The 12877-nt window shown below is 36.8% G+C and overlaps 1 protein-coding gene across 4 annotated transcripts in view; it reads left to right on the forward strand.

Moving 5' to 3' along the window:
* TTBK1 (tau tubulin kinase 1) overlaps positions 1–12877 on the forward strand; it is a 157300-nt gene that overhangs the window by 80781 nt on the left and 63642 nt on the right. For 3 of the 4 annotated variants that reach the window (XM_042445382.1, XM_042445383.1, XM_042445381.1), the window contains 4 exons: positions 1870–1935; positions 3766–3858; positions 3991–4116; positions 12233–12387. In XM_042445382.1, the coding sequence (XP_042301316.1) occupies positions 1870–1935; positions 3766–3858; positions 3991–4116; positions 12233–12387 (440 nt within the window). Of the gene's footprint in view, positions 1–88; positions 115–1869; positions 1936–3765; positions 3859–3990; positions 4117–12232; positions 12388–12877 lie in introns of those variants that run through there. The other variant, XM_042445385.1, reaches the window with a different exon arrangement.

A 12877-nucleotide genomic window follows, 5' to 3' on the forward strand; every position in this document is an offset into this window, starting at 1 on the left:
ATGGTTTTCTTTGGGTGTCTCTTTGTTTTACAGTTCTTTTGGGCTCCTTTTTTGAGACTGTATTTGATGCGTTGGCTTCCCACCTGCTGCTTGTAATCATCTGAGCCATGAGTTGTGAGTGAGCCATCACAATGCTTCTTGGTTTATTTTATTTTATTTTGTGCTTGCTTGTTTTAATTATTGTTATAGTTCTGCATTTTGTTTTTATTTTTGTTTTTGCTTTTCATGATATAATACTTGCTTTCCAGGACCAGGACAGATCTTACCTCCTAATTCTTAGGTGAAGAGTCTTCTGAATTCTGAATTCAAGCAGTGTTGGGATTTTAGTGACTCAAGGTTGTGCTGCATGGGGATCCCTTTGGACTTCATAGCAGCTCTCCCTAGTGTTGCATTTTAATTTTCCTTTTTATGCAAGAATGGAATATGTCAACACCTGCTTATAGCCATCAAAATTATTTCCTTCTAAACAGACAGCATGAAATATGTACCCAAATTGCAACCATTTTAGTGGTAGAATCCTAGTGATAACAGCAAAGAATGAATCAGTGGATTAGGCAAAGTGTCATTGTTGGTTTTTAATTTTTAATTTTATGTTTCCCTGCTCTTAGCCTCCAAAGAGACACATTTTCCAGCTTAGTTTGGTTGCAGGTGAATTATGATTTTTTTTAAAAAAATCTGAAAACTGCCCAAAGAGGGGTTATCATTTTAAATAAACTATTAAGGAATCCTTTCCTAGTTTGAAGAAGTATTGCTCCAGACAGTGGAGCTTGTGATTCTGTGCAATGGAATTAAAGCTCAGGAGATAGAGATGTGTGTGTCCTCATCTTGGCACTGCATAACATTTGATCTAATACAATGTAAATGGGTGACGTGGGAATATATTATTTTTTATTTCTGTACTTCCCACACCTCTCAAATCTAGAGGATCCTCCAATATCCTGGAGCCAGTCTGCAGGGGGATGGGGTAACTTCAGGGGAAGGGAGAAAAGAGAGTCTGTTCTGTGGGTGGTCTGATACACTATCTATATATGCCAGAGTCAGTGGAAAATAGTGTGTCCTGGATTGCCTTTTATTTTCCATTCCTTGACACTTTTAACAGCAATAACCCCAAATTTGTCACTATATATAAACTCAACTAGGAAACATAGTGAATCTTACCTTATTAAAGAGTGTATGTATGTGATATATTCACTTTCAAACACAACTTGTTGATTTTCATACATTTTAAAACCCAGCTTTAAAATATTGTAGGTTTTATAACTTTAAAAAATGTAATCTGAGAGCCACCCCTTATGAAGAGTTATTAGTCTTTGGAAAGAAGAGAGCCCTGACAATGTGAATTAAGATAATCAACTGGAGCAGTGTACAGAAGCATCCTGGGTTATACAACTGAAAGGATTAAACTTTGTTAAGAAGAATGATGCTGTCACAATTGTTTTCTACCATCAACTGATAGTACACATAACTTATTTTGGACCTTTCACCTGCAGTTAAAGTTAATTTATGTGCAGTCAGAAGGTTTTGGGGTTTTATACAGAGAAATAGAATTGTGGGGCTGCTGTGTTCTCTCCACACAATGATTGTTCTCTGCAGGCAGGAGGTGTTTATTCTTAAAGATGTTGTAAACATTAACTGGTAGTGACATCTCCTGTAAGTTCTGTCATTGTTAGGTACAAGGGACTTTTGCACCATGAAGTTTAATTTTTCCTCAGGGATTTGTCTAAAGTTTTAATCTATAGTTATAAACCTGCCTAGGGCTGCAATTGCAATTGAAATTATTTATGGCCCAGTGTGATAAAGGGAAAAAATAGTAGCTCTGATAATTTTCTACTTTGATGTTCTAAGTTTAATTTTTCTCTTTCCCATTAGCCACGTAATGTTGCTGGTTTCCGGGGAACAGTCCGTTATGCTTCTGTGAATGCACATAAAAATAGAGTGAGTATCCCTCTTTTGCAGGGAACAATTTAACTCCCTAGTTTTTTGTGGGTTTTTTGGGCTATGTGGCCATGTTCTAGAAGAGTTTATTTCTGATGTTTCGCCAGCATCTGTGGCTGGCATCTTCAGAGAATGTTGACCTGGAAGAGTAGGTATATACACACACACACACACACACACACACACATATACACATACATATATACATATACATACACACACTGTGTGACCCTGGGCGAGGAGGAGTAATTTCCATGTTAATCTGTGGATTGTTCTATTGTTGATGGCCTCCTCAGGGTAGGAGGATATGCAAAAGAGGATTAATGTCTGCTTGTTTAGTGCTCATTGTCTGCTGGGAGAGCCTCTGACCCTGAGAGGTTTCTCTTTTGCATTTGCTGAGTCCTGGTTCTGGTGTTCTTCAGGACTGGTAGCCCAACTTTATTTACTTTGAGGGTTTCTTCTTTCCTGTTGAAGTTGTCCAAGTGTTTGTGGATTTCAATGGTTTCCCTGTGCATTCTGACCTGATAGTTGTTGGCATGGTCCAGAATTTCTGTGTTTTCAAACAGCATTTTGTGCCCAAGATGGTTTATAATGTGTTATGCTACTGCTGATTTTTCTGGCTGATCCAGTCTGCAGTGTCTCTCATGTTCCTTGATTCATGTTTGGACACTGTATTTAGTGGTCCCTATGTAGACTTGTCAGCAGCTGCATGGTATGCGGTAAACTCCTGTGGCTGTAAGAGGGTCCCTCTTGTTCTTTGCTGAGTGTAGCATTTGCTGGATTTTCTTGGTCGGTTTATGGAGGTTGTGCTTCTTCACCATTTCACCTATTCTGTCTGTGACTCCTTTGATGTATGGTAGAAATACCTTCCCTTTGGGTGGTTGCTTGTCTTCACTCCTCTAGGGTTTTCTGGGTCTGGCAGCTCTTCTGATGTCTGAGCTGGAATAACCATTCGCCTGTAGGCGAATGGTTATTCCAGCTCAGACATCAGAAGAGCTGCCAGACCCAGAAAACCCTAGAGGAGTGAAGACAAGCAAGGTCTTCATTTCATCTTCTAGGTGCTTCATTTCATCTTCTAAGAAATGAGGTGAGGAAGGAGATCCAACAGTTCTTCTCTCCCTCGTAGGCCATGGTGCTTCTTCTTTCTCAGAGCTAGGCCTGGTGGAGCTGGGCCTGCCCTTTCTCTGCGTCTGAGGCCAGGGCAACAACAGATGAATGGAGGAAGAGCCCATTTTCTTTCTCTGGGCTAGGCCTGGTGGAGCTATGCCTGACCCTTCTCTTCCTCTGAGACCATTTCTTTAAATATACTGAAGTACACACATCAAATGCGTATGTTGCTAAGCATTGTCCTTGTAACATACCACAACACACATACTTCAAGTAATGTTCCTAGACTGCAGTAGAGTGCTTGAATTATGGAGGAAAGATGGGAATGTGCACCATGATGCCCCTAAACCTAATCTCTTATGCCTCAATTTGAGCCAAACGCTTGTGGCCCTACGAAACAAATAGAGAAGTGGGCTGTTGCTTTCTGGCCTAAGTAATTCACAGCATAGCTGTAGTCTCTACATCCAAAAGAGGTTGTATGGTTGGTGTGCAGGAATTCCTTGGTAGTCAGGACTGTGCAGAAATATTTCCTTGAAGGCTGAATGTTTTAGAAAGTATTGTTCCAGGTTGAATGAGGGATTAGTTTTCCTTATGCATATGTGAGGTAATTTTGCCTCTGACTAGGTCTCAGGGCAGCAGTCGTACACATAGCTATAACACTGTTATAGAGCAAGCAGCTTCAATATTTTTAGCTGTGTTTTTTTTTTTTTAATTTTTCTCCAGGAGATGGGTAGACATGATGATCTGTGGTCGCTTTTTTACATGTTGGTAGAATTTGCAGTTGGCCAACTTCCATGGCGCAAGATCAAAGATAAGGTAGGAAATGCTTGTCAGTGAAAGAATAAGATCCTTTAACTATTATCTGCAATAAAGCAACAACCATTCAGTATGCCTAAAGTTTAGTACTATGTAGTGTGCTGCTGAAATCTACTATCTTTTTCTCTCTAGGAGCAAGTGGGTATGATTAAGGAGAAATATGAACATCGAATGCTACTGAAACATATGCCTTCAGAGTTCCATCTTTTTTTGGATCACATTGCAAATCTGGACTATTTCACCAAACCAGATTATCAGGTAAAGAAGATTGTTTTAAAGTCTGATTACAGAGAAGATTGTCCTTTTCATTATCCCCTTCTCCCTCAGTAAAATGATTTAAAACCTTTAAACAGATTTTTCACAAGCATGTTGTGTATATTCTTTTTATGTGAAAAATGAGATGGAATGTTATTTTGGAAATCTCTATTAATTTTTGAACTGAACTTGTTTTTGGCTGCTGTAGTTAAAGCAATCTTTAAAACCATGATCCAAAGGGAACCAGTGTCCTCTCTGATAACATGTTTGTGCTTCTTCATCTTAAAATAGTAATACTTTTTACTAACCAGAAAAAGGACTAGAATAACACAGATTACAGATGAAATAACTAAGAAAGAAGAAGAATTAAGACAAAATCCGAACAGTGAAAAGACCATAAGGGAAATAAAACTTATACAGAACCAATATAATATGGAGAATGTGGAAGATTTGGCCAATATGATGAAAAACATGAAAGCTAAATAATTCCAGCAAGCAAACAAACCAGAAGATGGCTTGCTCAAAAATTATGCAAGGGTAAAGAGAAAAAAAACAATCACTAAGATAAATGATGGCCTGAAAACTTACACAGACTTGAAAGGAATGAAACAAGCAACATACAAATATTTCAACTAGCTCTTTCAATCAAAAGAAATTTAAAAAACGAGATTTAGAGACTTATTTACAAAAATGCTCAATCCCTACTTTGAACGAGGAACAAATAGCTGATCTAAACAGACAGATATCTATTACAGAATTAAATGATGCAATTGAGCAAGCCAAAAGTGACAAAGCACCGGGACTGGGTGGCTTTACAGCTAGCTACTATAAGATCTTTCAGAATGAAATCAATCAATCAACCTCTGTTGGAAGTCATGAATTCTCTTAACGGGGAAGAGCTGCCACCAATTTGGGAATAAGCTAACATCATACTGATACCGAAAGAAGTTTCTTAAGAACTACAGACTGATATCTCTGCTTAATACAGACTACAAATTGTTTGCAGATATTATGGCTAATAGATTGAAAAAAGTTTTACAATTAATAATCCAGAGAGATCAGTGCGGCTTCCTTCCTAATAGACATCTAAAAGAAAACCTACGATACATATTAAATATTATTGAACATTTCGATCTACATAGTGAAAGGAAGCTTGCACTGATCCTTCTGGATCTTGAAAAGGCATTTGACAGCCTTGACTAGTACACTATAATAAGAACATTGATAGATATAAAAGCAGGTCAAAGATTCATAGATTGGATAAAATTGATTGATACTAAACAATCGGCAAGTGTAAATGAACAAAGAACAAAATCTATTTCTTTATTTAGAGGTACCAGACAGGGCTGTCCCCTATTGCCTCTTTTGTTTAGTTTGGTCTTGGAAATTGTTTTAATCAACTTAAGAAATGAAAATGACATAAAGGGTGTTAAATTTAAGCGAGAATGTCTGAAAATTAGGGCATATGCAGATGAGATTGTGATTACATGGGAAGACCCATTAATGAGTGTCAAAAATCTAATAAAACACCTCAAAGATTTCGAACAAATTTCAGGATTAAAAATAAATGTTGAAAAATCAGCAGCTATCACAAAATCATGAACTACATGGAGCAAAAGAGTTTGACAAACAGCACAGGAGTTAATATTAGCAACAAAGTAAAATATCTGGGTATTATCTTGACAAACAAAAACTCAAATTTGTTTAAAAACATTATCAAAAGAAATGGTTAGAAATTAAGAATGAAATAAAGAATTGGCAAGATCTCAAACTTTCACTACTGGGGAGAATAGTAGCTGTGAAGATGATGGTCATACCAAAACTATTATTTTTGTGTCAAGGTATCCCTATTATAATGAAGGGGAAAAAAATTCAGAGAGTGGCAGAAACAATTGGCAGACTTTGTTTGGGCAGGCAAAAAGCCAAGAATCAAATTAAAAATACTTCATGATGCAAAAGAAAGAGGGAGATTTGCTTTTCTGAAATTGAAAAGCTAGTGCTATCATTGTCTGAAAGATTGGATAACACTACAAGACAAAAGACTATTAAAGTTGGAAAGCATGGACATCAGGTTCAGATGGCATGGTTTTTTATTTTATGACAAATTGAAAGCAAATTAAAATTTCAACAACCATTACATCCGAGCCTCGATTTTCCGAATATGGAATAAATATAAAAAAAAGAATATCATCAAAAATCCCTTTGTGGCTCTCACCTCACGAGGCCTTACATAGTGTCGATCCTAAAAGAGAAGCAACTTGGATAAGATACAAAGATCTAATAGATAAGGAAAACAAAATAAAGACATATGAAACTTTAAAAGAGGAAAATTGGAATATAAACTGGTTCCAATTTTCCTCTTCTAAAGTTTCATATGTCTTTATTTTGTTTTCCAAAAAAAATTTAAGAACTGGAGCAAAGAAATAACATCTTTTCTGTGGGAAGGGAAAAAACTTCGTGTCCGTTTAAAGATCTTACAAGATTCTAAACAGAGAGGGGGTTTAGGGGTCCTGAATTTAGAACTATACTATGATGCATGCTGTTTTACCTGGATAAGGAAATGGATAACATTGAAAGATAACAGATTATTGGCGTTAGAAGGTGAAGGTTTATGATACAGCTGGCATGCTTGTCTTGCTTATGGAAAAGAGAAAATGAATAAAATCTTTAATAATCATTGTATCAGAAAATCACTATTAAATGTATGGAAAAGATATTAAAAAAAGATTAATGATGAAACTACCAAATTGGGTCTCTCCACAAGAGGCATTTCAAAGGAGGGAAATGATACAAGATGAAAATTGGCTTATGTATAAAATTCTATTAAAAACATATGGTGAAGAGACAAAACTGAAATCTCAAGAAGAATTAGTAAAAGAAGGATATGAAATTAATTGGTTCCCCTATAGACAAATTATGGAGAGATGGCATGTGGATAAGAGAAATACTGGATTTGTAAAAAAGAATAAGGAACTTGAAATTTTTAAGATCATTACATCATATACAAAAGGTACAATTGGGAAGTTTTATAAATTACTATTACAAGAAAGATTGGAAACAGAGGTGGTTAAAGATACGATGATAAAATGGGCAAAAAACATTGGACATAATTTGGAATTAGCAAAATGGGAAAAATCATGGCATAATATTTCTAGATATTCAGCTTCGCAAAGGATGAGAGAAAACTACTACAAAGTATATTTTCGCTGGTACCTAACACCTGAAAAAAATTCTAAAATATACAAAAACAATTCAACTCTTTGTTGGAAATGCAAAAAGGAATGGGGCACTTTCTTCCACTGCTGGTGGTCTTGTAAGGAAATAGGGAAGTTTTGGGATATGGTAAATAAATCGTTATCAGAAATGCTAGATATTACTTTACAAAAACTACCAGAACTGTACTTACTGAATATGATGAACGATGAGATAGAGAAGAAATATGGTAAAATTCTGTTTTATGCAATCACTCTAGCAAGAATATCCCTAGCAAGAAAGTGGAAGACAGAAGAAATTCCTGACAGGGAAGAATGGTTAATGAGTTTGTATGAAGCAATGGAGATAGACAAATTAACTTCAATATTAAGAGGAGAGGCATTAAATAAAGTTGACCAAACATGGGGAAAAGTACTGGAATATTTAGAAAAGACCTGGAATACACAACAGATTTAACAATATAGATATTTGAAACTATATGACAATTGGAGTATAAACCTGGTATCATGTGAGAAATAGTGGAATCAAATAAGTTTCACTAAGCAGAATTTGGATTGTGCAAGCTCCACAAGATAGATTAATATGATGTAAGTTTGTAACAAGCAAGTGGTGGCACGAAGAGATGGTGGATGAAAGTCTAAAAATTAAGAAGAATAAAACAACCAGCATTTAGGGGAGAAGAAAGCTGTTTGACTGGATAGAAGAAAGTTCTAGTATGTCGTAGAAGGTTTGAGTAAGTGAAGAAAGTTGGCAGAGTAAATGGTAGGAGTAGCTGATAGAGAAGGGAATTGGCAGGAGATAATTGTAGTGGTGGAAGATCAGGTTAGGTAATAGGCGAATAAAGAAGGAGGATGGAAGATAAAGGAAGGAAAATAGTATAGGAAGAAGAGAAGAAATTAGAAAGTTAGAAAGATGGGAGATGAGTTATGTACTCATTGTTGTGAAAGTAATGGTTGTTAATGTACTTTTGAAAATGTGTAGGTATGTTTGTTTGTATGTTTATTATGTTTGTCTGAATGTGATAAATTCAATACATTTTTTAAAATAAAAATATATTAAAAAAAGGAATATAAACTGGTTCCTTTATAGACAGTTATACGAAAGGTATCATCTAGATAATAAACAAAGAGGCTTTGCTAACTCTAATACTGATATTGAAGACATATGCCAGAAGACACTAGCTAAAATCTATAAAAAGCTTCTAGAATGGTTCACTGAAGATGAACTAATAAAAGGAAGCCATGATTAAATGGGCACAAAATTATGAGAAGGTGATAGAATTGGAACATTGGGAGATAGCTTGGAATAAAAGACTGAAATACTCCCTCTCCCAAAACGTTAAAGAGAATTACTATAAAATACTGTCTAGATGGCATCTCTCGCGAGACAAAATAGCTAAGATTTATAAGACGGGTAAGAGAACCTGTTGGAAATGTTAAAAAGAAATAGGAACCTATTATCATCTATGGTGGTCTTGGGATAGGGCTAAAATATTTTGGAAACAAATACACAGTGAAATTTATAATATTCTAGGAATAAAGTTAAAGCTGAAAGTGGATGTTATGTTATTAAATATGTTGGAAGATAAAGATGAATCAAATTAGGGTTAGACTGTCTTTATATGTTAACAGCTGCTAGGCTTGTGTTTGTGAGATATCGGAAGGTCGATAAAATAATAGATATGGACGAATGGCTAGTATGTATGAAATGATGGAATTAGATTTATTATCATCTAAATTGAAAAAGGAAAATAAGCCCAAATGGAGGGAAAGCTGGGAAAAGGCATTGATATATATGGAAAAGAAGTGGGGGAAAGTGGCAAATTTGGTGACAAATGTAAATGAAATTATATGACATTGATAAAGTTAGAATTTGTACAGAACTATGGTAAATGGATATAAAAACAGAGTCTACAAATTCTTAGGGAGATAAAAGGGAGATCAAGGAAAACGGATATATAAAGTACAAGAGATATTAACTTGTATAGTAGAGGGGGAACCCTCTCAGTTGAAATCATATTAAGTTTACTGTTATACTAAATTCTAAGAATATTATTTTGCACAGCTATGTTTTGATTTAGTATTCATTAGAAGCATAAGAAGAATATTACATGGTTAGATTTAAGATTGATGCATGAGAGGTAAGGAAAAAACAATTCTTTTGGTTAGTTTTAGTGTCACAAGAAAAGACTACGGGAATATGATTATTCAATATTTCTAGTAGTTGGGGGGAAAGGAAGTAGAAAATGCAAACATAATAATGAAGGCATTCCAATATTTGGTAAATGAAGGGAATATGAGGGAAATTAGAATGTGATTTTGTATGTTGATGTAATATGATATTTGTGTAAACTGATTTAATAAAAATTTAATTAAAAATAGTAATACTTTTTCTGATGACAGCAGAAATTAAAATGGTATCTTACTGTCCCTACAGGTGGTTAGGATAAACCAAGATAAAATCAAAATTGATCATTTGCTAAGAATAATTATATTACTTGAGGGCTGTAGAAACGGATTAATAGAATCCTTCCTGATTTCTTGTTGTGTGTGTGTGTGATGGTTGTGGCATCATTCACATATCTGTGTATATTATAAATTGCTTCAGTTCAACATTCTAATTGAAGAAGAGACATGCTGTATTCCCACCCACAGCACCCTTGACCCTGCTGTATTGACTAGAAAAGTCTTAAGAGAAGCTGTAACCACATTTGGCTGAATTGAGGGGCCGTTTCCACTTGTGATTTACAATGATTTAAAATACACCGTTTTAAATAAAACCGATTCAAAATAACCCTGGTCTTATCCCGCTTTTTTCCCCTTCGTTCTCATTTACTAACTAATTCGCTTTAAGTGATCTGCTTGCGTTCCTATTCAAATAAAACAGTATATATAAACCGGTTTTAGCCTTATTTCGTTCCCACTCACCATTTTGGGGCTGTCAATCAAAGCAACGTCATCAAAACGTCACTTTTAAATTTCGCGGTTTTTTTTATAAAAGAGCCAATGAGGAGGCACTTAAAGTGCGGCGGGAAAGGGAAGGAGGATTAGATGTGAGGAAAGGGAGAATAGCCTTCCTTCTCAAACAAAGAGCAGGCTTGCATTTTTTTCCCTTCTGTCTCCTGGGGGGGAGGACAGGACAGAAGGTTTTGGGTTACTCCTCTGCTCTGCGAGGCTGTGTGTGTGTTTAGGAGGGAAAGGAGGGGTAGCTTTGCCCACAGCTGGGAGCCTGCGCTTGCAGGGTGAATTCTGAAGACAGATTTTTTTCCCTTCCTTTTTCCTCCCTCTCTGGTCTCTCCCTTCAAAGGAAGGGGAGTCCTGCAATTATCCGTGGGGAAGGATGGTTGAGGGGAGAGAGAAACTGCTTCCCCAAAGCACTTCTGCTAGGCTGCTGCCTTTGAATAAAGACCCCAGAGAGGCTGGCGGAGGCTGCTTGCTTAGGGAAAGCTCCTTCCAGAGGAACTATGATGGGTTTTGCAGGACGGATCCCCACTTCATGGCTCTATAGACAGCCCAGGGAGGGAGCACTCTTCCCCTCCATTACAAATGGTGTTAATTGATACACACACACACACACACACACACACACACACACACACACACACACAGGGTTTCCTTATGTCCCCCGAGATTGCTGTGCAGCAACCCTCTCCTTGAGTGGCACGGATGCTGAAGAGATTAAGCGCCTGTAAACCATTAAAATAAAATAAAAATTAAAAAAAATCCTTATCTCTTATTGAAAGACCGCAGCAGAAAAAAGGGGTGAGGGAAGCAAAAGATGGCGATGTCCACGACGGATGGGGACAGAAAGGGCGACTCTCCCAAGCCGGCCCATCGCTCCGCTCCTCCCATCCAGCTAACCCGATTTCAGAGGCTGATCGTTCCCATTTAAATAACCTGATTCCTATCCCGAATCAAGGAAAAAATAGAAGGTTCGACCCTTCTATTTTTTTAACGCGGGTTATACGCCTTTAACGCGGTTTATAAAAAGAACCAAGATATGAATCGATTTCAAATGGGAACGCATGCGGGGTGATCTAGAACCGTTCTAGGTTTAAATCGGGTTCAAATGGGCACGCTACTTTCTGAATTCGCTTCGTAACCCGCGTTATACCCCAGTGGAAACGGCCCCTGAGTTCTAGTCCTCCATGTAATCAAGAACTCTGCATAGTGCATGTTTCTGGTCATGCAGAGGATCACAACTTCATTATCACTTCCATGCAGTTATACTTTCTCTTCAAAGTTTTGCCATCAGCACAGTAAAGTCAGTGATGATGATGATGATGCAGCTAGTGCAGCCTTATCTCTCTTTCACAATCTGAATATTAAATACTTGAAGAGAACTTGCTTGTCTTCATGTATCATATACTGAAAATCAGAGCATGTTTGACAATAAAGTTAAACTATAGCAAGGAAAGAAGAAAGGGACTTTCTCCCTTGAAATTGAATGAACACACTGTTATATGTTAGCTCTAGTACTTGACACCTTCTCCAACAAAGACTACTAAATGAACCAGGTGGAGTAGAAATGAAACTGTTTTGTTTTCCCCCATTTGGTTTGTTTTTCTCTTGCTTCTTTTTTTTTTTTTTTGCTATTTCACTATGAGCAGCAGAGGAAACAAGTCAGGGGCATGACATGGTTGCTGGTTTGGACAGCATGACGTGACATGGTTTAAACAAGCGAGAAGCCAGTAATATATCTTGAGCTCATTGTGGGTTCTGACTGGGTAACAACCTTTGGCTTGTAAGTGGGGGGCAGGTTCAGATATCACAACAAATCAAACCAAGGCTTATAATGACATACAAACATAGTCATTGTCTGATATAAAGTAGCTTCCTTTGTTCCTTTTCTTTCTGATTTTGGATGGACATTTAATCCTTATTATTGCAATTTGCTTTTATTCTAGCTGATCATGACTGTGTTTGAAAACAGCATGAAGGAAAGGGGGATCACTGAAAATGAGGCCTTTGATTGGGAGAAAGCCGGTACAGATATTTTATTATCTACAAGTACCTCAACTCCACCTCAGCAGAACACAAGACAGACAGCAGCCATGTTTGGGTGAGTGACACAGTCACTGCTATTACATAGTCAACATTTACCTAATCTTATTCTTCAAGGCCCATTTTTAACTGTAGGCTCTGTATAAATGAAGGAGTGTGTAAATGAAAAGCAAAGCTCTGTGTCTTAGAACTACAGACATGCCCATATGTATAACCAATTGTTTAGGTTACAATTAAGATAAAAATGTTCATACTTGTGTATTTTACATGTAAACTACAATAGATTGAATCCAAAGATGCCTTCCTATTCATTGAAGGTGACCTTCTGTGAACATGAGGGGCATTAACCAGCAAAGGTTGATGGGCACTAGAGACGAGGAAGAAATGCAGTTTTTGCTTATCCTTAGATCACTTACTCCTCTATTCCAAATGACTAATGTCATTATGCCTTTGTTAGCTCCAGAGGTAACAAAGTCTATTCCAAAGGCTACGCCAAGGCTGCAGTATTAATGCTCTTTGACATCCCTTTAACTGCTATGGTTCAATGC

This window comes from Sceloporus undulatus, chromosome 1 (genome assembly GCF_019175285.1).
Source record: "Sceloporus undulatus isolate JIND9_A2432 ecotype Alabama chromosome 1, SceUnd_v1.1, whole genome shotgun sequence".
NCBI classification, from domain to species: domain Eukaryota; kingdom Metazoa; phylum Chordata; class Lepidosauria; order Squamata; family Phrynosomatidae; genus Sceloporus; species Sceloporus undulatus.